Source organism: Lissotriton helveticus, chromosome 5_1 (genome assembly GCF_964261635.1).
Source record: "Lissotriton helveticus chromosome 5_1, aLisHel1.1, whole genome shotgun sequence".
Classification (NCBI taxonomy): domain Eukaryota; kingdom Metazoa; phylum Chordata; class Amphibia; order Caudata; family Salamandridae; genus Lissotriton; species Lissotriton helveticus.
In genome coordinates this window covers 1,334,875,526-1,334,899,437 of record NC_136065.1, presented here as the reverse complement: position 1 = coordinate 1,334,899,437, position 23,912 = coordinate 1,334,875,526, and the positions used below count along the sequence as shown (strand labels likewise).

Sequence of the window (23,912 nt, the reverse complement as noted above, 5' to 3'; positions counted from 1 at the left end):
TGGGCCCTGCCACCGCACCTGCAAAGATACATGTGTAAGTACAGGGCCAAACATGTCAACCTCACTCCACCGCCACCCCCGCATCCTGACGTATGTCCTATAACAGTCTGATTTCCAGCGACCCAGTCTTCTGATCTCTTCTTTGCCCCAACCCCTTCGCGCTGCCTCCGTTGCCGCACCAATGCGAAACGAATGCGTCCCGAATTCCTTTGGGTCCTCACTCATGAACCGCAGGGCGTACCGCAGGACCCACAGCAGCTGCGCTGCCGTCACCCTACCAGCCTCAACCCGACCAAAAACCTCCCCGTCGTCCTGCGCCCGGCCCCCGCCAGTCGCCTCCCCCACTCCGCTGGACACACTGCCTCCGACCCCCCAGGCCCCAGCACCACCCAAGTACCCTCTCCTCGCTGATCAGTCTTGGACCGTCGCAAACGCACCGCCACCTCGCGACCCCGCAAATCTACCTCCCCCCAACGCACTCCTGGCCGTCCCCGCAACCCGACCAACTCCGACACCCGGAACGCTCCAAAAAACATCCACGACATCAGCAGGGAAAACAAAACCGTCTCCGCCTGATCCCTGCAAACCTCTGGCAAGCGGCGCACCAAACCTTCCAGCATCCTTTCCGTAATAGGCCATCGCTGCCGCACCCTCGCCCCCTTCTCCCTCTCCCACCCCTCCAAAAGACCCCCCCCCAGCTCTCCCGCCGAAGGCGCGTAACCCCACCAGAGCTTCCCCATCAATGCCACCCCCGCCAACTTTCCTGCAATCGTCACCCTCGCCAGCCCCTTGTCCATCAACCCGTGCATGTACCGTACCACCTGCTCCTCCCGACGCCACTGGCCACTCTGCCTTACCGCTCCACCACGCAGAAACTCCAGCAATGCCTGCTCATAAGCTTTCCACGTGGACACCGCCAGAGACGCCTTCACCAACTGAACGACCCGCGCTCTCCCACCAACCACAGCTCCTCTGGCACCCGCGTCTTGACTGCGGCCGCCTCCGTGGCTAGCCCATGGAACCTCTGCCACTATGAACGAGACAAAGCATCCGCAATGTCATTGTCCACCCCCGGTACATGTTGAGCTTGAAACAGAATGTCATGCTCCAGGCACTTCAACACAAAAACGCGCATCAACTTCAGCACTTGGGGCTCCCTTGCGGACTGCCGATTCACCACCTGCACCACCGACATGTTATCCACCCTGAACAAGACCCGCTTGTGCGCCAAATCCTGCGCCCACACAGTCACTGCCACCACCAACGGAAACAGCTCCAGGAACGCAATACTCCGTCCCTCCGCCTGCCAACGAGCCGGCCACTGCTCCGCGCACCATCTCCCCTCCCAGTAGAGACCGAAACCGCGGACTCCCGCCGCGTCCAATGACATCGTGACGTCCCACTCCCAGTCCTCCGGCGGCGCCATGGGCACTCCATTAAACCGCCCCACAAAAGCCAACCACATGCTCAAGTCCTCTCTCGAACCTGCCGACAAGCGTACGTGGTGATGTGGCAACGTCAAACCGGGCAACGCCAGCCCAAGCCGACGGCAAAACGTCCGCCCCACCCGCACAACCCGGCACGCAAAATTCAGATGCCCCAGCAACACCTGTACCTCCCGCACCATCACTTTCCGGCTGGCCAACATGTCTCTCACCAATTCCATCATCACTGCCCGCTTTTCCTCCGGTAGGCGTGCTTCCATGGCGACTGAGTCGAGCTCTATCCCGAGAAAGGATAGCACCGTGCTGGGACCTTGAGTCTTCTACGGCACCAAGGGGACCCCCAAGTACCCCATCAAGTCCGTAAAACTGTCCAGCTGTCGCCGGCAGTCCATCGAACCGGGCCGTCCCACCAGGAAGAAATCGTCCAGGTAGTGCGTCACCGCCTCAGAGCCTGTGCGCCAGGAAAAAGCCCACTGCAAGAAGGAGCTGAACCTTTCAAACAATGCACATGACACGGAGCACCCCATGGGGAGCGCTCTATCCACAAAAATGAGGCCGTCAAACTGGATCCCCAGCAATTGGTGATCCGCCGGATGCACCGGTAACAACCGAAACTCAGATTTTACATCGCACTTTGCCATGAGTGCACCCTGCCCGGCCGCTGTCACCAACCTCCTCGCTACGTCCACCGATGAGTACGACACCAACGCCAATTCTGCGGAGATGTAGTCATTCACCGACGTGCCCTCCGGCCATGACAGATGCTGGATCAGTCGAAACTGACCCTGCTCCTTTTTAGGGACCACGCCAATCGGGGAAATGATCAAGCCCGGCAATGGCGGCTCTTGAAAGGGCCCCACCATCCTCCCTTCCCTCACCTCCTTGAAAAGCTTCTCCCGGACGATACCTCTGTGCTCGTTCACGGACTTCAGGTTCTCCGCCCACCGAGCGATCCTCGGACCCTCGTACCCCAACCGGAAACCCTCCATGAAACCCCGACGCAGCACGGCCGCATTGTCCGCCCGCGGATAAGCCGCCAAAAGAGGTTCGAGCCTGTCCAGTCTAACCGGTGTACAAGCCTTTTCCCAAGGCACCGCCCCGGCCGCCCCCTCTCCCTCCCGCGGGAGCTGGCGCAGACTGCTGTCCCTGTGCAGGGCCTCCACCGAGCCCCCAGCATCGCACCACGGGGTGCCTCCTCCCGCATTTGGAGCATTCATGCCGAAAGCGGCACACCTGCCGGAGACAGGACCCCCTATTGAAGTCCCAGCAGGCCCCCACGCTGTTGGCACTACCGGTGTCCCCCGCCCCCACCCCCCCACGGGTGGGGCGGGCCGCAAAGTGGTGCGACGCCAGTGGAAGTCCGCTGGCCGTGTAGATGGTGCGGCCGAACTTCGCCCCGCTCATCGTCTGCTGGTACAAGTCCGCATCCAGCTCTCCCCACTGCGCCTCGGGGTCCGAAGCCATGCGCGCCCGGAACTCCTCGTCGTAATGTGACCACGCATAGCCTCGGTATGTCACGTGAGCCCGCCGCACCACATCCATATACTTGAATAACGCGACCGACCTGTCAGGATACTTTTCGCAGTAGACACTAGCGTAAATCAGGAAGGCAGCCGACCAATTTTCAATGGTCACTGGTACCTTAGGGCGTCTAGTGAGCCCCTGTTCCTCCTCCTTCGAACCCTCCTTGGCCATCAACTCCCTGTGGAGCAACTTCAAAATCTCCACATACTCCCCCTTCCAGATCTTCTCCTTGGTTGCCAGTGACAAGTGCGCCCCCAGAGGCTTTGCCACCCCCATATACGGCATCTTCCTGACCGGCACGTCGCAACTCTCTTTCGCCCTGCTGCCCGACGTCACCGCTCCTCCGTCCTTCACCGCATCCCCCGACCCTGAGTTCACCGCCGCCACGTCTCCCGCCGCCCCCTCCGTCCCCGTACCCACTCCCGCATCCATCACATACCTGCCCTTCACCAGTCTCACCAACTCTCCCCCTTCCGCATCCGTACCCACAGACACCTGGCCTCTCCGAGACTCACCCGAATCGCCCCCCCCCCGCATCCGCACCTCCAGTCACCCGGCCTCCATGCGGCCCGTCCAAGCCACTCCCCATCCGTGCTCCGATCTTACCTAGCGTTAAGGCTGGCATCCGCACCGGATCCCGCCGCCTAACCAGGTCCGCCGGGGGGCCGTCACTCGCGGCACCGTCTGCCGGGGGCGTACCTGCACAATACTTCCAAAAGCATTACTCGTGTCCCCCTCCTCCTCCCGAATCTCCCCTTCCTCTTCCGACTCCACTTCTCTGGTCGCCCTGCTCAAACCTGCCTTGTCCCTACACGCCTGCATCAGTGCCCCCATGTCTACACTCTCCATTCTCCCACGCTCCGCTTGGTAATCCGAGTAGCCTGACACATGTTCACTCCATCCCCGTCCCCCGGCGGCCGTCTCGACCCATCGGGAGGGGGGCGACGGAGACCTATGGCCCTGCCATCTGCTGACCTCACGAGCATGGTCCCTCGGTGGAGCGCGACCGCCCGTACAAGGCAGAGCTGGCCCATCCTCTCGGCAGGGTGGAGCAACATGCTGCTCACCCGAGCCTCCTGCCAACTGCTCCTGCCAAGAAAAAAGCGGGGAAGTCCAGCATGCCGATGTCCACTCCCCTCCCACGCCCCCCCAACTTCCTAGCTCGCCTCTCACCCCTGCTGCTGAATGTCCTCCCTGTCCCACCGGATGCCCCCCACCCCCCGTCCCCCCGTCCCCACCCCCGCACCCCACACCCCCGCACCTCCCCAGTCCCCACCCGCTCCCACCCCCACCCCCGGACCCCCACATGCCCCACATCCCCGTGACCCACCCCTGCCACCCCCCTGCCCCCTGTACCCCACTACCCGCACCCCAAGACTCCCCCTCTTCCCCCCCTCTCCGCTCCCGACACCCGTGGCCCCGCCTCGCCCCTCCCTGGCCCCCCGGCTGCCCCCATCCACCCTTACCCCCCGCGGCGACCCCGGCCTGTTAGGCCCCACCATGTCACCTTCCCTCTCCGATGATGACCCCCAGTCCAGCTCACTCTCTTCCCCCTTCCCCTGCCCCCTCCTCAGCCTCCGACTCCTCTATCAGCAAAGGTGACCCACCCTCCCCCTCCCTCAGCCCCCTTGCCCCTACCCCCCACTCCCACCACCCTGCAATCCAGACCCTCCCAGCCCCCCTTCTCCCCCAAGCCCGCCCTCTGCCTGTATCCCAAACTCCCGTCCCCCCTGCCCCCCTGCCAGAACCTCTAACCGGGCACTCTTCCTCCTGGCCTTAGCCCCCCTCACGCCCCCCCCCACGGGCCTCCCCTCTAAGCTCCCCCGGCGCCCCCCTCCCATTCCCCGCCTGCCTCCACACCGCCCCTCGCCCCCCAACGCCCCCCGGCCCCCTCCACAAACGTCAATGGCGCCTTCCACGCCCCTCCTCTCTTCTTCCCCGTCCCTCTCTCACGACACTGTGCCCCAGCCGCCCGCCGGCCGCCGCCTCGCGTCACCACGCCTCCCCGCCTCACTCCGCACCCGCAATCTCGGCGGTTCACACGCCGCAACCGCCGCCGCGTCGCCATCAGCAGCGCGCCGCTGGGGCCTTACCCGTAGGTCTCCTCTCAGGAGGTCCATCCTGCCTGCGTCACCCAGGAGGCGCAGGGCCTCCCGCACACGTGGGTCCGATATCGCCGCTACCGTCATGACCAGGTACACTCTGCTCCCGCCGCCACGTAGAAACACCGCCGTTGCAGCCGCCTCACAATCCCCGCCTCACTCGACCACCGATCTGCCAAAATCCTGCTGCTAATCGAGCCTAAGACCCAACCTACCCAATTCAACCACTAACAATTCCACAAAACTGCTACAAAACTTTTCCCTGCCTACAACTCGACTGCTGGGTCACTGTCCCTGAAATGGTGGACAGTGACCCAAAATGTCCGGTCATATACTAACCAGCCCAAAAGTAGCCCAAACCTACCACCAGCCCAAAGTAGCCCAACTAGCCCAAATCCTCCCCAATAAGCCCAACCAGCCCAAGGACAGCTTCCTGTCCCCTGCCTATCTCGTCCCCCTCCCTTTCCTCCCGGGGCCCCAAACTTCCCCGGGGGGGCAGGCCTCCCTCCGGTCGGCCGCCCCCCGGCAAAGCCCCATTAGGATCACATTTGAAAGTGCAACAAGTGTGGCAAAGGACATCATCAATGTTTGTGTTTGCCTTAAAATATATAATTTTGTGGGTTTTTAAAACATTGTTGATGGCACCTCACACATTACTCATGCAAACACCTGTTTTGTCAAAAAACAAGCTTGTACCACTGTAGAAAATCCAACCAAATGCAGATAAAAGACAAACCTATACATATCCTGAATTATTGACTCAAGATTTGTGGCCAGAGATGCACCTTGTTGTGTATATGTCTGTCTTACATGTGCAATATCTTTGACAGTCAAATGCACGTGAATGATAAGTCGGTGTCTAAGTATTTATTCTACAAACATGGGCTTGCAATTTGTGGCCTCATTTGATTGGAAATACCTCCTTACTATTAGAATTCAACAAATGCTGAGATCTGTATACGCTATTAGGAGTTTTGCTGCAATGGTAGGAGGGAAACCAATTAGACCTATATTGGAAATGTATGGGGCAAAATGTTTGTCAGTAGGTAGTTATAGTATTTCAAATAAAGAAGAGCGACCCATATGTCCTTGTGAGCTGGGTGTTGCATTTGAGCAAAAAAACAATGTTCACAAGGAACTTATTTATCAAAACAATACAGTATATGCAAGCTAATATAACTCGCTCAGATTAATCCAAGTCATACAAATTCAAATTCCGACCTTCCTAATTAGTTCACGGTAAAAATACCCGAAAAATATATATACTACACAAAATCTTAGGAGAAATTCTTTAAAAAAGCCCAAAACAACAATCAGTCAAGTAGTGCTCACTTCAGCCGAAGTGAGTAGGATTTATTCTGTAGTCGTAATCATTGCCACAGATGCATTTCCTTATACATTTGAGAAATGGATAGTTTACACTATAAGCACATCAGAGTGGTTTGTAAGCCCCAGTGAAGTGACCATACCTAACGTGGTGAATACTAGGTGAAAAAGTGAGAAGCGGGAGAACAGGTTATTGGTAAAAATCAAAAGGACGAGCTGAACACAATGTATAATTTATCATTCATGCTCTCTCTTTTGTTAGTGTCGACGATGTTTCGACCCCCTCTTGATACGGGGTCTCTTCAGGACAGCGTTTCTGGGGACAGTATCAACACAAGGCGTCTATTTCTTGAGTATATCCTGGCCGTAAGGAGGAGTACCGGGTGATATTATCTCTGTGGAAGTATGGGGAACAGACGGGCAGGAACACAGGAGTACGGATCCACAATTTCAGTTAATTCCAATCTAAATTGTAGTCAAAGATAAAGGGGATAACATCGAGGGTTAACGGTTGAAACCCATTTGGATACCGATACTAATCATTCATATTAGTACTGGGATGAATTTTGCGTCACCAAGTCGGACTTCTCAATGGAGTGGTTGTTCTGGGAACAAGCACTCCATTGAGAAGGAGACTATCCATTTCTTAAATGTATAAGGAAAGACATCTGTGGTAATGATTGCAACCACAGAATAAATCGTACTCACTTCGGCTGAAGTGAGCACTACTTTGACTAAATGTTGTGTTGGGCTTTTTTTTTAAAGAATGCCTCCTACGATATTGTGTAATATATATATTTGTCAGGTATTTATACTGTGAAATAATTTGGAAGGATGTAATTTGAATTCTTATGTCTTAGATTAATCTGAGTGAGTTATATTAGCTAACATATACTGTATTGTTTTGATACAGTAGGTAGTTATAGGGCAGGGTTTTGGGTTATATTAATCCCAAACCCCTACAAAAGATAGAAAAATAGTTTTTATCAACTTCTAATTTTATTTGAGATGAAGAGACCAGAAGGCCTTATATGTCTCATTTTATTAGAAGTCACCAATCATGTTATGGCTTTCAGTTTGAGTCATAAAGGAAGTCACTTTCTCAAAAGATGTGCTAACAGACTGTTTATGGTTGGTTAACATTTTACGTATTCCCTGGCTTTAATGCGTGAAACAGTCATTTATGGATTTGGGTGTTCCTGAAGTTTTTGAAAATCCACACAGCATTGATGGAGAAGTACAAGCTTTATAAGACCTATGAGAGTGAGTGGACGGTTATGTTGATAGGATGCCCAGTCGAGAGGGATTATCTACCCCTCGTTTTAGGAAGGGCCATAGAAACTTTATTAACTGTCAGAAAACCTACGTTTAGACTTTAATTAACCCGGCTTAGGTTGAATACTTTGCATTTCCTTTTGGTGTTCCCTGTTTCTGACTTATGGAAGGATACACTGCCGTACTCCCCTTGTGAAAATTTTCCAGCACAAAGCATTTTACATATGTTGCTATTTTGCACATTCTATATATCTCCTCAGAAACGTTTTTCATTGCCACTTTTTGAGAATTTAAAAATTCGTTCCTATAAGGAGGCATTTCTTTTAATTCAGCAACTTTCATCTGAGTATATATGTTTAGCTGCTTTAAGTTCTATTTGGGTATCTTTGAAGATTAGGAAAAAATATAGGAATGCATTATGATTATGTAAAAGGCTTTTTGTACTTATTATTGACCATTTTCATTATGATGTTCCATTGTACTAATGCCATGTTTGATTTTATGGCACACCAATAAAGAGTGAATGACTGACTAATTCTATAAGATTTATGTAACTTGAGTCACAACTCTGCTGCCTATATTGAAACAGGAATAGACAGTTAACCCTAAGCACAGTCGTTTTAAATGCCTGTATAAGAACATGTAACCTGAGGCATTGCCCATCTGGCATACGCTTTGTCCCCTTATGACAATGACGTCTCTTTGACCCTTTCTTCTTAGGGAACCAGGTGCTTCCTGATATTTCCAGAATGCTCTCTGTTCCATCCAGCAATACCACGAACTCTGAAGACATCATGTCGTCCGCCTGTTATACCATGAGGAACCTTGTCATGTCCAACCCACAATTGGCAAAACAGAACTTAAACAGAGACCTGCTGAAAAATGTGGTAGAAATGTGCAGAAGTGGGTGAGTGATTGTAATCAGGAGTATTTGTTTCAATGGGTGTTGCTGGAGGGTGGTGCAGGCGTATTTCGAGGCGGGTGAGGCAACAGAATTGAAAGCACGGCAGAAGTACACTGTGTGATGCGAAAATGGATCTTAGTCACAATTGGAAAATACTAAATCAGGTGTGCTGGGAAAGGAAATCATTGAAATCAATCATGTTTGATAGTCAAAATGCAAGATAAATAAAGTATAATGGGAAAGAAAGAGAATACCAGTTCCTGTATGGCATACAGTGCACAGAGGTCCAATGGGCATGCTCGCCTGTTTTCTCCTCTCCCCAGGCACTGTAGTATTGCAGAAGAGGGCACAGTTGCTTGTCCACCCTCTTATGTAATACAGTTTGCACCAGTGCACATATAGCGCCAGTACTATGCTAAACAGATATTCCCTCATTTGAATAGGGGCATGGCCCCATGCAAATGAGGGGAATACTTTGCCTCTGCTCTAAATTATATTATGGAGGCATCAGCGAGGCAAAGAAGACATAAGCACTGCCTGTGCTCCACAAATAGGAGGAACACAGTCAATGCGCTCCCTGAGGGCAGCCCTATGACAGGGTAGTTAGGGGTTCGATGGACCACTCCAGACATGCCCCTCAATGCACCTGTGTGCAGCGGATGTCTGTCACCATTGGTGCAGACAGGTACAGCTTGAACAGAGAAAGACAGATTGGCTGCTTCAAATAGCTTTTACTAGCCCTGAGGGCAGCACTTTATTTTTAATAGGAAACACTATCCCTGTTTGCACCCCTACACACCTCTATAAAGATGGACTGTGGCACAAATAGGGACGGTGCGCCTTGTATGTATTATGGGCCCAAGTATGATAGAGTAAACCAGGTGGGAGATATAACAACAGAGACTTCAGTTGGTACAGAGATCTAGATATAAACCAGGTATACTGTGGAACTAGAGCTAAATCAGTTTATGTAGAGAACAAAAAAAGAGTGTGTCTTATTGTCAACTCAGAGAAAAACCAGATGAGATGAGCAACCAACAACAAAGCAAATGTGATACTGAAGTAAGTATAACTTAGGTGCAATGAAGATAACCACACAACCCAGATACATGTAGACCTGAGAGGTGAAATGGGTAATCAGTTATAAATCACTGGGCATACAAAATTAAAGGTACACGGGATGTGATGGGTATCCAGTGATAAATAAGGTGTGAGGGAACTACCAATAAATCAGTAAAATGTAACAGTATAGCTAAACCTGATGTGATGAGGAACATGAGGTAAACCGGGTGCCATAGGTAAACAAAGACAGTTCAAGTGAGATAGATACCTAGAAGAGAAATATGATAAACTAGTTGAGATTGTTAACAAGGCTAAACCAGCTATAGAAGGCAAAAAGAAAAAGTAGATATTGTGTGGTCGGCACGATCTATATTTGCAGACAACTATACTTTAAAATATACCAATTTATCCTTGACTGTAAGATCTGCTTAAAAATCATATAGTTCTGCCATCCGAGCAAAATGCATGTTTTTCACTTGGCAGTGTTTTCAACTGAAAGTGTTTAAAGTTGATTTAGTAACATTTACATTCTTATTAGTGTTCCCAGTACTGCTTTTGTTGCTTTAAATGTATAATCCTTTGAGCTGGAAAGGATTACTGTAATCAAATGATGATGCTGATAATTCTTTTAATTTTAGCTCCGCACCCAAAGCAGCTGACGCTGCCCGTGTCTTACTAACAGACATGTGGGCCCAGAGAGAACTTCAGAGTGTACTGAAACAGGTACAAAAACATTATTTAATTTTATGCTTAGGAAAATAGTGGAAGGCTAAGACATACTCGAAATTCTCTTCCAAGGAAAGGCTTTCCTATGTGTGTTTCAGTGTGTCACTTAGAACTAGATTCAGTAGTAAAAGATTCAGGTGAGCCCAGACCTGTTTTTAACAGAAAATGTATACCACCTTGAGAGGGGACATTATGCTTGTTCATCCTTCATGATAAAGGGTCTTAAGGATGACCTGCCCTCATAAACCCACTTTATTAAGTCAAGAGACCCGATGCAGTTTTTTCTGTTGTCATGCTTTATAATATATATCTTTTTTAAGTAACAAGATATAATGATTGGACCATTTGGAATACGATTATATAATTTATGGGTTATTGCAGATGTATCTTTCTATTTTTTAGAATGGATTGGATAAAAGCATGATGGGGGCTATCACAGGTTCCGCTCTCCGAAATGCCATCTCAAGAACCATGTGAAGGACAATTTATCTATGCCACAGGTAAGACATGTCAACTGATGTGGAAGGTCTTGGGGTCTGTGTTTAAGACCCTTAGAACATTGACTTCTGGGGTTACAGTGAGATATACATAGGTATAAATCTTAACTACTCTAGGTAGGAAGGACCTTAACATTATAGTTTCAAAGTTTCTGCTGAAATGACTGTGGTGGATCACGTACCTCTGAAATACCCCTAATTCCAGAGATAGATTGTTTACATTATGTTGGATATGTCCACCACAATCTACACCATCAACCATTTCATTTTCTCACAAGGCTCAGAGATGTGGGTTTCAGAAGCCTGCACTTACAGTAGCAACTTCTTTATATCTCAAAGAGTACACAGATGGTAATCACCTCTCCATAATTATCAGAATTTGTGCAGACCTCGTGTGGGATTTCACAGGGCTAAATTCTCTTACTCCGTCACCAAACTAATAATTCAAGGTGAGGCCCACTTGAACATGTACAATGAATATGCAGTTGACATTTAAAATCTCTAGGAAGAACTTAACTCATCTTAACACAGCAGCATTATGCCACTGGGTTCCAGACAACATGGCCACATTTCATCTCTGCTGATCGCCTTCAATTGCCTGAATGACTGAAGTCAGAAGTCAATTCAAAATAGCATGCATTGTCCAATAAGGTCTTAACAGAAGGATGTCAAAGTTGCAAAGTAGTTGATTCAGGTGGATCCTAGAATATCAATCTCCCTTTGTCTCAAAACCCTGCTTTTCGAAAATCCCATATACTGACTCAATCTTTCAAAGGAGGCACAGCAACATGCTGGAACTCGATCCTGCCAGCTCTCAGAAATAATCTCCCCCACACCAGGTTAAAAAAGAACTTAAACCCTTTCTCTTTCTTCGCTACTTACAAACATATTTAACCATCATTCAGATACACCTGGTTTGTCAGCCACCAAAGCCAAGGAAGTATGGGAGAATTCAAATATAATGAATAACTATGAAAAGGCACCAGACTGTTTGTTTCCACGATTCACCTGAATTAGATACCTTTTCACTTTTTCCTCGTGTGCCTCTTTCAGATTACTTCATTGGCATCCTTACACTCGATAATCTCTCCTCCCCCACCATGATCATCTCACTTCTTATACCCTTTTGTTAATGTACCCCATAGCTATTTTAACTGATGTAAAGTCATTTTAGTTTGGTTCAGGTTATATAAAACTGCACATGAATAATACATAGAAAGCTGAACCAAATGATGACTAAGAATCTTATCACCAAAAATGACTTGACAAGGCAATGCGTAAAGTATTTGGCACCAACACCCACACTAACACTGTGAAACACCACAAAGGGACACCACACAGGTAGTTATCAAAAAATAGATTCTTTATCTAGGAATTAGGGAAGACCACATATCCAAAAGAAAGCAAGGCCAACATACACAATCAACTTCTGTTGCAGTTAAAAAGAAAAAGGGGTTCTCTTGTAATGTTCTCTTAACTTGGAGTTCACTTGTCATCCAAAAAGCACGATCCCAGCATGGGGGGGGCCTTGGTTCAAAAATGGTTAAGGCAGTCTCTGTGTCCCGGTACTGCACTGAGTGTGGTGATGCTGCGTGTTTCTAAAATGGGACTTCCGACCCAGATAGTAGTGTGCCGGCCTTACTGGCTCTGTGTGATGACTACGGGACGTACTCGGGATATACTATTAACTGGTCGAAATCCGTCCTTTATGTACTGAAGGGGCCAGATCCACAACTTACTGCATGGTGCCCGCTGCAATTGACCACATCCCCCTTTAAGTACTTGGGTATTTACATAACTGATAATCAAGCAGACTACTTCAGTAAAAATGTGATCCCACCCAAGACCCGACTCAGTGTGGATGTTAAGCAGTGGGCCTCACTGCCGCTGACACTCCGAGGCAGAGCAGCGCTATATAAAATGATGGTTCCTGTACGCACTGGAGAATTCACCATACCTTGTCCCGGCAACCTACTTCCGACAAGTGCAGGCTCTGGTGTCTGCCCTGCTTTGGGACAATAGACCGGCACGCATCGCCCAGGTCAAGTTGACCAAGAGCTGGTACGAGGGGATCGCTCTGCCTAACCTGCAATTATACTACTGGGCCGCCCAACTTAAAATCATCAACCAGTGGATACATGCGCCCTGAGAGGACCCTGCTTACAGGGCAGATAGGGCACAGCTAGGCGCGGAATGTATGCTTGCGACACTCAATAACAGAAGTCAGATGACCCGATTGGTGGGACCCACGAAGCACACGGTCATGTTGTGGCACGTGGCACAGGCGCAGCTGGGATGGAGGGACACCATCACTAAACTTACACCGCTCTGGGACACTAAAGCGTTGGGGCAATTGAGGAAGAGTAAAGGGTTCGCACAATGGGACAACATTGGCATATCCACAGTGGGAGACCTGTGGGACAAGAGTGCGGTGATCCCATTTTCCCTGCTTCAGCAGCAGTATGATTTGGGCCCAAACGAAACCTACAGATATGTGCAGATAAGGCATGCGTTACTACAGGCGATACCACCTGACAGTGAGGTCCCAGAATACTCCCTGTTGGAAGATAGACTGCTTACAGACTATATGCAGCGCAGCGCCACGTCCCTCACCTATAAGAAACTACTAAATAACCAACCAGACCCGACACTGAAACTGCGCGACAAATGGGTGGCTGAGCTGGGGGACATGGATGAGACAGAATGGAACGAGGCGCTGGCGTCTCCAAGAGAGGTAGGAATCTCATCTAGACTCAAACTAGTCCAGTTAAAAATCCTACATCGAGTGTACTACACAAGGTTTACGCTACATAAACTACATATAGCTCCGCACCCCTATTGCCTTCGGAGATGCGGGAGGAGGGTACTTTATTTCACACCCTTTGGGATTGCCCACTAATTGCCGCCTACTGGCGCCAAGTAATGCGTACAATGTCGCAAGCATTGGGTATATCACTGACTCCCGAACCGCGAAAATGCCTCTTGAACATCTGGGAGCCAAACGATCTATCCCGGTACGGATTGTTGTGGAGTACGTTGGCCATGATGGTGGCGAAGCGGGACATAGCGCAGAAATGGGGATCCCCAGAGCTCCCCACAGTGGCGCAGTGGTGTAGGAACATGGACCTATTAATGATTACAGAACGGACGGTATACGTGAACAGGCCATGTCCTCCTAAATTGAATGGGGTCTGGTCCTCGTGGAACTCATACAGGGGTGACCTGTGTGATCCATTACTGGAAGATGATGACACTGACTCAGATGAGGAAATGGAGGAGGAATAGGAATAGACAGAATCCTTCTGGGCCAGGGTGGACTTTGTGGTGCATCCCACTAGATGGTAAATTCATAGCTGTACCCCGATCATGGGCGTGCCTTAACTCTCACAAGTGCGGGGATTACTGTTGTGTTGTGTATCGACGAGTTTGATTGTGCAAAGTTTTATATAAATTTACTATGTGACAAGACTGTAATAGAAAAATGCAGACCTTTTTCAGTACTCTGATATACTTTCTGAATAACAGATATATGTCATTCATTACGACGACGCCGGACCCCAGGGATGTCGGCTACAGGGCTGTGTATCGAGTGCAATGTTCATGAAAATAAGAAAGTGATGCGGCCGGCCCGGTGGGTTGTAGGCCAACAGCTGTGTTATTATAAAATGTGTGAAATAAAGGTCGTTTCACAAAAAAAAAACAAAAAAAAAAAAACAGGAATTCCCACCTTTACTTAGGCCCCCACTGCCCCCAATGATCGGATACAGCTGCCCGTCTCAGCCGGGCAATCAGCGCCCCACACAGCCCACCAGCGGTGCACTCGGGAAGTACGGCGGTAGACGCAGGCTCCAAAAAGGGATCGGAGTCAGTTACCTGAGTGGCGTGTGCGTGGCAGTCCGGGTGGCTCAATGGGGCTTCCCTGCGGGGCAGGCTCGTTCTCTTCAGCACTCCCTGGCCTCTGGTGCCGATCGGTACCTTCCGGTGGGTGCCGCTCCCTCGAGGGTTACAGGCGAGCGTTGGGCCTTCGCAAGCGCTGGGCCAATCCCAGCGCGGCGCTGGAGGCGAGCCCCCGAACACGTGACACTGCTTTCCCTCGGCCAGGCGCAATCATAGTGCGGCTCCTCAGTCACGCCTCCAGCAGCAGGCCAATTACAGCACGGCTCCTCCGTCGAGCCTCCCGCAACTAGCCAATGACAGCGCGGCCTCCCCGATGACGACAGTGGCCGATGGCGGTGGGTTTCTCGATCTGTTCTTTGTCCCCGGAAGCGGCGATTTGGGCGCAGCAGCCCTCCCCACAGGGTGCAGGTTGCAGGCAGGCCGCCCATGACGTTACCAAGTCACTCGGGGGAATTACTCACGAGGGAGGCCCAGCAATCCCACGGCCGGCGTCAGTTGTGTGCCGATGAGCACACCGATCCTCCCACACGGCAGGCAGTTAGGAATAAAGCACAGAGGGCGAATAAAAGACGTTTCTTACAGCGTCTTGGTTCTTCTTGGGAACTTTTTAACCCTCTATTCCAGGAACAGGAGGCCAGCTCTTCTCTGGCCCTTGGAGACTCTAAGCAGACAGAGCACACAGCAAAGTCTTGGCTGCAAGCAGGTGGGGGAAGCACAGCACACAACAAAGTCCCCTTCTTCTCTCCTTTAGTTGAATCAGCAAAGCAGCAGGTCAGCCCCAGAGCACACAGCAAGGGCAGTCTTCCTTAGTTTCTCCAGCTGTCCTTCTTCCGGCAGAGGTTCCTCTTGATTGTAGAAGTCTGATTTTCAAGGGGTCTCTGTCCTACTTCTATACCCCTAAAGTCTTTGTTCTTCATGTGTTGGGGGTTCTGGACCCAGTTTAAACCAGTCCAGGGGGCACTCTGCCAGTGCACAACTTCTTCCTTTGAGACAGGGGGCCAGGGTCCTCAGACGTCCCGCAGGAGGTGGAGCCAGTCCTTTGTGGGGGCAGGCACAGCCCAAAACAGCTACAGGGATTTGCCCACCCACCTCTCTAAATGCAGATGGGCCTATTCAGCCTAGGACTACACACCCAGACTCCTGGAGCCAAGACCCTTCATCAGCCCCTGTCACTCCCCACAGCCAGACAGTCAATCCACAACCAGGCAGAGACACACAGGAAGGTTTGAACAGAGAAACAGCAGCTTTCTAAAAGTGCCGTTTCTAAACGCAGGATTTAAAAAACATCTTCACAAAAAGATGTGTTATTAAATTCGGAATTCAAGGGTACCAGACTCCATGTCCTCAGCCTTCCACATTCTATCCTATGGGCAAGATGGCCTCCCAATAGTGAAAAACGAAATTGACTGTATTTCACTATTAGGACATGTTACACACATCAGTACATGTCCTATCTTTCACCTACACTGCACCCTGCTGAGGGGGGTTCCTTGGGCCTACTATAGGGGTGTCCTAAGTGCACAGAAAGGGAAGGGTAGGGCCTGGCAAGTGTGGGCACTTGCCAGGACGACATGGCAGTTCACAGACTGCACCCAGGCACTGCGGTGGCAGGCCTCAGACACCATTTTATGACTACTCATGTGGGTGGCACAATCAGTGCTGCAGGCCCACTAGTAGCATTTGTTATCACCAGCCCTGGCACACTCAGTGCACTTTACTAGGGTCCTCTTGGTGACACAAATATGGCAATCATGGATAACGAATCATAATAACAATTTACTCAGGGAGCACTTGCACTTTGACACTGAACAGCAGTGGCAAAGTGCCCAAAGCATATAAACCAGCAAAAACTAAATCCAGCACAGCATCAAAAATACAGGAGGTAGAGGCAAAAAGATAGGGGGAAACCACGCCAAAGATGCCAGGTCTAACAGACATGCTGCAATTGGTATGAAAATGCACCAAGGTGTGCATTTCACCATGAATGACACGCAAGCATGATGAAGGAAGGTGTGCGTGTCACCGTGGTAAAACACGGTGCAAAGGCATGCAAAAATGTCCGCGGTGTGCATGTGACCGTGAAAGGACATGCTGCAATTGATATGAAAATGCACCAAGGTGTGCATGTCACCATGAATGACACGCAAGCATGATGAAGGAAGGTGTGGTTGTCACCGTGGTAAAACACGCTGCAAAGGCATGCAAAAATGCCCACGGTGTGCGTGTCACTGTGAAAGGACACTCTGCAATTGATCTGAAAATAACAAAGGTGTGCGTGTCACCGTGATTGACACGCAAGTATGATGAAGGAAGGTGTGCATGTCACTGTGGTAGAACACGCTACAAAGGCATGAGAAAATGCCAAATGGTGTGCGTTTCACAGTGAAGACACGCTGAAATAGATTGAGGAAACAGCTGTCAAGAGGAGGGCACTTCAGGGCGGAGGTGAAAGGACAGATAAAGAGGCTCCTTACGAAGATTAGACTCCACCTGTGAACTCTGTGCCGCCCACTGCAGTTCTCCCCGCCTCATGCGAAGGACGGAAGACGGAAGAAAAACTGAGAGGAAGTCTCGGTGACTGGTGTGGAGGCAGTAGCGAGGAGAGAAGCAGGAGAGAGCGTGTGAAGTAAAGAGGAAGCCTCTGTGTCCACACGCAGCATTGAGCGGAGACAAAGAAAGGGCTGATATACCCTCACAGCTGATGATTTTGCCCCCGTCAAGAGCGCGAACACCTGAAGGAATCTTGCATCACGAGGCAGCCACCACGAAGGCACCATGGTGACAGGAGCGCCTTAGAATTCTCCCTGAGAGGACGTGCTCCTGGGCTTAGAAATAGAAGCGGGGAGCTGCTTCTCTAAAGGTTCCTCGGTAAGTGAAGGCTGCCTTGTTTTCCACACACGACCAATATGAAGACATAAGGGGATAGGTTCCACCAATGCTGGTTTATCCTTGATAACAACGCTCTCAATCTTTGTATAAAATTTGCCACATGAGGCAGAGAAATGGTCCGGACACCAAACATATTCTACCCTAACACAGCTATGTATTTACAGACGGTTGACAGGAGCCTCAGTACATCACTTTGTGGTAAGTGAATAAAAAGGCTCTACTGAGGCAGAAAGACTGAGATAATAGTAGATCTCTTCTCTGGGGTACACAAAGGGTATGAAAGTAGTACTTAGTCCACGTAGAAAAGTAAAGTAAGCAAGATGAGGTGCTGGTGGAGTAGCACGCCAAAAGGGGAGGAGCCGGGTTTTCTGTCCCCTTCCACAGATCGTCACCAGAGATAAAAAGACGAAACTACCAAGCAGGTGAGTCAAACTCTTTATTATAGATCTCCTCTCTCCACCATCAGTGCAGCAACTGCCTCATCTGAACATTCTAAGGTAGCCTCCCAGAGACAGAGGGAAGATACCACTATCACGTAACTAGGGGGGGGGGAATAAAGGATACCGCATATACCAATATACACAAATACATATTAAAAGCTCTAGCATATACTAATGTGAACATTAATATAATAAGTACCGAATGTAACACACTCCAAGTGAAAGAAAGAAGCATACTAGAGGTGATGGGTAGGAAGATACCCTGGGTGGCATCCCTTATCATATGGCCTGCCAGTGCCACAAGGCCAGCATCCCTTATCATATGGGCTGCTAATACAAACATGCTGTTCACCAAATGTAATGAGCATCAGTGTTAAAAGATGGCAAAGCTGACATCAAGATGGACTCCACTCTTGATAAGAAGTTGTTACTGGATGTGGTCGACTCCTATTTCTGACATATGTGCTATGGACAGATCTCCCACACCAGGTGTAGCAGAAGTGTGTCACTTTCATGATGGAGATACAGGCCAGTGAAGAACTTCTTGGCAAAGATTTTAATCTATCACAGTTGGCACAGACATGGCTGGGTGATGATGGTCCCATAAATGAACCACCTATCACCCTTTCATGGAATGAGCAAAGTCCTCACACTCACAGAGGATTTTACACAGTTCCATAAATGTTCTTTCTCCACCCCAAGATATGGCTAACAGTAGCAATGCCCCAAGTGGAGGCAACCACTGACCTGAAGAACTTCCTGTAGCTTGTGTGATGAGTTCTGAGATGACAAATTGACCTCACATGACCAAGAATTGGGCTTTTCTCTCAATTTGTCACTACAGGACACAATCAGTTTAGAAAAGTAAGTGATGAACATTTTGATGTCTAGCAGGGTGTTGAAATTTGTGGAGGAGCCACGCACCCGAACCCATCCACAATGTCACAATAAATCAGGGGAAACGATTAATTAGCTTCAAATACAGATGCCGGTACTCCTCACCAAAGCAAAGATACAACAGAACTGATGTCAGTGCACTAGAAAAAATAACATAATTACATCAAGCATTTTCTGGATCAGTATAATATTAGGTTCTACTTCCCATTAAGTCGTGTGGTTTGTGAACAAGTACATCTGAAGGCAGTTGCCTTAGATTATAACAATTTAACATTTGTAGGGATGACCCCCTATCTGAACCTTGGAGTCTGCATTTACAGAACTGAGGACACATTTCCAAATCCCCATCCTTCTAAATGAATGGATGTTAAGAGAGAGTGAACTTGTATTTTAAACACCTGACATTTAGTTTTCAATCTGAGTTCAATAGGTGCTTGACTGTGCCTGTTTAGGCTCAACAATGCATGGAGACAGTTGAGCATTGGTGGGGCTCAATTCCGCTGACAGATATAATGAATACATCTCTGCAGGTGTTTTCTGCCCTCTAGTTCCCAGGTCATGCATGCCTTTCTGGTGGGGGTGTTGGGTGGGCATCAATGCTGTCACTCCAACAGGATATGTGGATGGATGGCAATGTGTTAGAGCCTCATGTGGTCAATAGTACCCTGAGAGAGTTTCAGACACATGTTGCAGTACGAACAGAGCTAAATGTGACAAATAACAGCATAACAATGATTTACATCCTGAAGCGAGGAGGGCCCCACTGATGTTTCCAAGAGAATAAAAGTATATCTGAACTTGAGCACCCCATATCGCAGATTTCCTTGACAGCACCATACATTCTTAGAATAAAGATTGACAAGGCGGACAGCCTCAGCAGCAGCGGCGGATCCTCCATGGGGGCGTTTGGGCGCCGCCCCTCCTGCTTTCTCGCCGTGCGAGAAGGCAGAAACAAATGGTAGTTATTATTAATTAACTACCATTGTTTCTGCCTTCTCGCTCGGAGAAAAAGCAGAACTTCCTCGTTTAGAGTGGGTGTGTTACTCGAGGGCAGGGGGGAGTGGCTTGGGGGAGTGGCTTGCCCACTGTTGTTAATACTGTCTGTTTGGACAGCCTGAGGCCGCCCAAACAGACAGTATTACCAACAGTGGGAAAGCCACTCCCCCAAGCCACTCCCCCCTGCCCTCGAGTAACTCTCCCCTGTTCTCTCTCAGAGAGAAAATGACGTAGGTGGGGCAGCCGGCCGCACCAATGAAAAACGCGGCAGTGTCTGCCGCGCCGCCTTCTTGATGACGTGCAGGACTTGAACCAGGACGGCGGGAATCGGGATGAAGTCTCTATCGACGGTTACAGTAAGTTTATTTTATATATATATTTGTAGTCTCCAGGCTCCCTGATCGCACCCTGTGTGCTGCAGCTTCGAGGCGCTAATTGCTCGTCCATTCTTGTTAATTTAGCGCGCATACTTTTGGAACATTCTTAGAAGCACACAGAGGGGCCTGTGTTACCAGTATTGTAGGGCACTTCAATCCGAATCTAACGTTGTGCTGGATGAGACGAGAAGGTGTGGGCTACTACAGAGAATACAGCTTGAACTAAGAGGGAGGGGAGGGGTGTGGGCTCGGGTAGAAGGAAGCTGACAGTACACCGCCAAGCAGCGAGGGCTCTTTGGAAAAATAAGTGGTAAAGAACTACGGAGATCTGTTTGTAATCAGCAAGCCCCTTCTCCCCCCGTTTAATCTTCATAAGACAGCTCAGAGTGTTTACATGCCTGTTGCAGAGTGTGGTGCTAAACCGGCATGTCATGGCTACGAATCCTAGCAGGATAGCTCATCTGGTTTCAGTGGCGGCTGGTGACATTTGAAAGTGGTAGGGCGTAAAGGTCCGGAATAAGTGTTGTTTCGTTTTTGGGGAGAAAACTTTCAAGAAACCAGTGGCAAATGGTACATTTTAAAGTCAAATTTGAGAAAAAAAGGTTTATAAAGCAATTGTGAAAGTGCAGTGATGAAATATTTAAACACATCAAACCTGCCCCATATCTTACTGCCTTAAATATGTTAGACAGTTACTGTAGTGAGCCACTTGTATGAATTGACGCAAGTACTGTGGAAAGGAAACTATGAATACATTGCACATAAGCAATCTGAAGATTCGGCATCTATCTCTTCACGATAAATTGCATTTTGACGCCACTGCAGGGCTGGGTACAGTTCTCTACCAAGAGGCACATTCAGTGTGTAGGAAGAAGGTAGTGTCGCATCCTACCACCTAACAGGCTTTTGCAATGAACCTCCTTTCACATGCCCCTTAAAGGAAAGGTGCTTTCACTGTAGCAGGCAAACACAACATGGTAACTACAGCGGCAGAAGCATTCATTCAGGGTCTGTCCCCCCAGCCAGGGGTCACCCACGCCTGCATTGCCGATGTTTGCTAAATCAAGCGGAAAGTAAACACACAGCTCTGAATACTGCACAAGTCTTACTTGAATGTTGTGACACGCAATGCCCTCAGCTCGAAAGCAGCATTCACTGAACGCTTTGTTATATAAATTGCATAATGATAACACGCTTCCTGTATTTGGTGATGTGACCTGCTTTATGTCGTACATGCATGTTTACAACAAATGCCTAAACCAGATGAGCTATCCTGATAGGATTCGTAGCCATGACATGCCGGTTTAGCACCACACTCTGCAACAGGCATGTAAACACTCTGAGCTGTCTTATGAAGATTAAACGGGGGGAGGGGGGGCTTGCTGATTACAAACAGATCTCCGTAGTTCTTTACCACTTATTTTTCCAAAGAGCCCTCGCTGCGTGGCGGTGTACTGTCAGCTTCCTTCTACCCGAGCCCACACCCCTCCCCTCCCTCTTAGTTCAAGCTGTATTCTCTGTAGTAGCCCACACCTTCTCGTCTCATCCAGCACAACGTTAGATTCGGATTGAAGTGCCCTACAATACTGGTAACACAGGCCCCTCTGTGTGCTTCTAAGAATGTTCCAAAAGTATGCGCGCTAAATTAACAAGAATGAACGAGCAATTAGCGCCTCGAAGCTGCAGCACACAGGGTGCGATCAGGGAGCCTGGAGACTACAAATATATATATAAAATAAACTTACTGTAACCGTCGATAGAGACTTCATCCCGATTCCCGCCGTCCTGGTTCAAGTCCTGCACGTCATCAAGAAGGCGGCGCGGCAGACACTGCCGCGTTTTTCATTGGTGCGGCCGGCTGCCCCACATACGTCATTTTCTCTCTGAGAGAGAACAGGGGAGAGTTACTCGAGGGCAGGGGGAGTGGCTTGGGGGAGTGGCTTTCCCACTGTTGGTAATACTGTCTGTTTGGGCGGCCTCAGGCTGTCCAAACAGACAGTATTAACAACAGTGGGCAAGCCACTCCCCCAAGCCACTCCCCCCTGCCCTCGAGTAACACACCCACTCTAAACGAGGAAGTTCTGCTTTTTCTCCGAGCGAGAAGGCAGAAACAATGGTAGTTAATTAATAATAACTACCATTTGTTTCTGCCTTCTCGCACGGCGAGAAAGCAGGAGGGGCGGCGCCCAAACACCCCCATGGAGGATCCGCCGCTGTCTGGTTTAGGCATTTGTTGTAAACATGCATGTACGACATAAAGCAGGTCACATCACCAAATACAGGAAGCGTGTTATCATTATGCAATTTATATAACAAAGCGTTCAGTGAATGCTGCTTTCGAGCTGAGGGCATTGCGTGTCACAACATTCAAGTAAGACTTGTGCAGTATTCAGAGCTGTGTGTTTACTTTCCGCTTGATTTAGCAAACATCGGCAATGCAGGCGTGGGTGACCCCTGGCTGGGGGGACAGACCCTGAATGAATGCTTCTGCCGCTGTAGTTACCATGTTGTGTTTGCCTGCTACAGTGAAAGCACCTTTCCTTTAAGGGGCATGTGAAAGGAGGTTCATTGCAAAAGCCTGTTAGGTGGTAGGATGCGACACTACCTTCTTCCTACACACTGCATGTGCCTCTTGGTAGAGAACTGTACCCAGCCCTGCAGTGGCGTCAAAATGCAATTTATCGTGAAGAGATAGATGCCGAATCTTCAGATTGCTTATGTGCAATGTATTCATAGTTTCCTTTCCACAGTACTTGCGTCAATTCATACAAGTGGCTCACTACAGTAACTGTCTAACATATTTAAGGCAGTAAGATATGGGGCAGGTTTGATGTGTTTAAATATTTCATCACTGCACTTTCACAATTGCTTTATAAACCTTTCTTTCTCAAATTTGACTTTAAAATGTACCATTTGCCACTGGTTTCTTGAAAGTTTTCTCCCCAAAAACGAAACAACACTTATTCCGGACCTTTACGCCCTACCACTTTCAAATGTCACCAGCCGCCACTGCTCAGCAGGTGGGGCAAAAAATCACACGAGTGGGAACTGGATCAGTCAGTGATGAATTGCCCATGAAACCAGTGTTTGCAATAAGGTAAGCAGCAAGTCTTTCAACTTTGAATAAATGTCTCAGGATCCATGGTCAATGGGAAGAAATTTCCTCTGTTTTCCCACTGATCCTTCTGCTGTACTAGCAGGTGCAGAGACTGAGGGACAATAGCTGTCAAATAGTTCTTGTGGCACCATATTGGGGGTGACAATTGTGTTTTCCCTATTTACTCTACATGCTGAAGCATCCTCACTTCCAGCTGCTGGCAATCAATTATCAGCTTATGAGAGATATTAGCTTCATGATTCAACATGTCTTAACCTCTCAACATTGCTCTTGGAAAGTTTGAACACTCAAACCTGCACAAAGGATGAATGGAAGCGCTGGCAAAACGCACTGAGCTAATATTTTAACATTATGCATAGATCTCTGAAGTCCACCCTCAGGTATTTAATGAGTTTGAACCCAGAATTGGGATAGGACTCAACACGCCTCCTCTCACT

The 23,912-nt window shown here is 49.1% G+C and overlaps 1 protein-coding gene across 2 annotated transcripts in view; it reads left to right on the top strand.

The window, feature by feature from the left end:
• Positions 1 to 23,912, top strand: part of PKP1 (plakophilin 1) — a 206,730-nt gene that overhangs the window by 175,859 nt on the left and 6,959 nt on the right. For both annotated transcript variants that reach the window (XM_078644195.1, XM_078644196.1), the window contains 3 exons: positions 8,393 to 8,579; positions 10,277 to 10,361; positions 10,767 to 10,864. In XM_078644195.1, coding sequence (XP_078500321.1) covers positions 8,393 to 8,579; positions 10,277 to 10,361; positions 10,767 to 10,841 — 347 coding nt within the window. In that variant the 3' untranslated portion in view covers positions 10,842 to 10,864. The remainder of the gene's footprint in view (positions 1 to 8,392; positions 8,580 to 10,276; positions 10,362 to 10,766; positions 10,865 to 23,912) is intronic.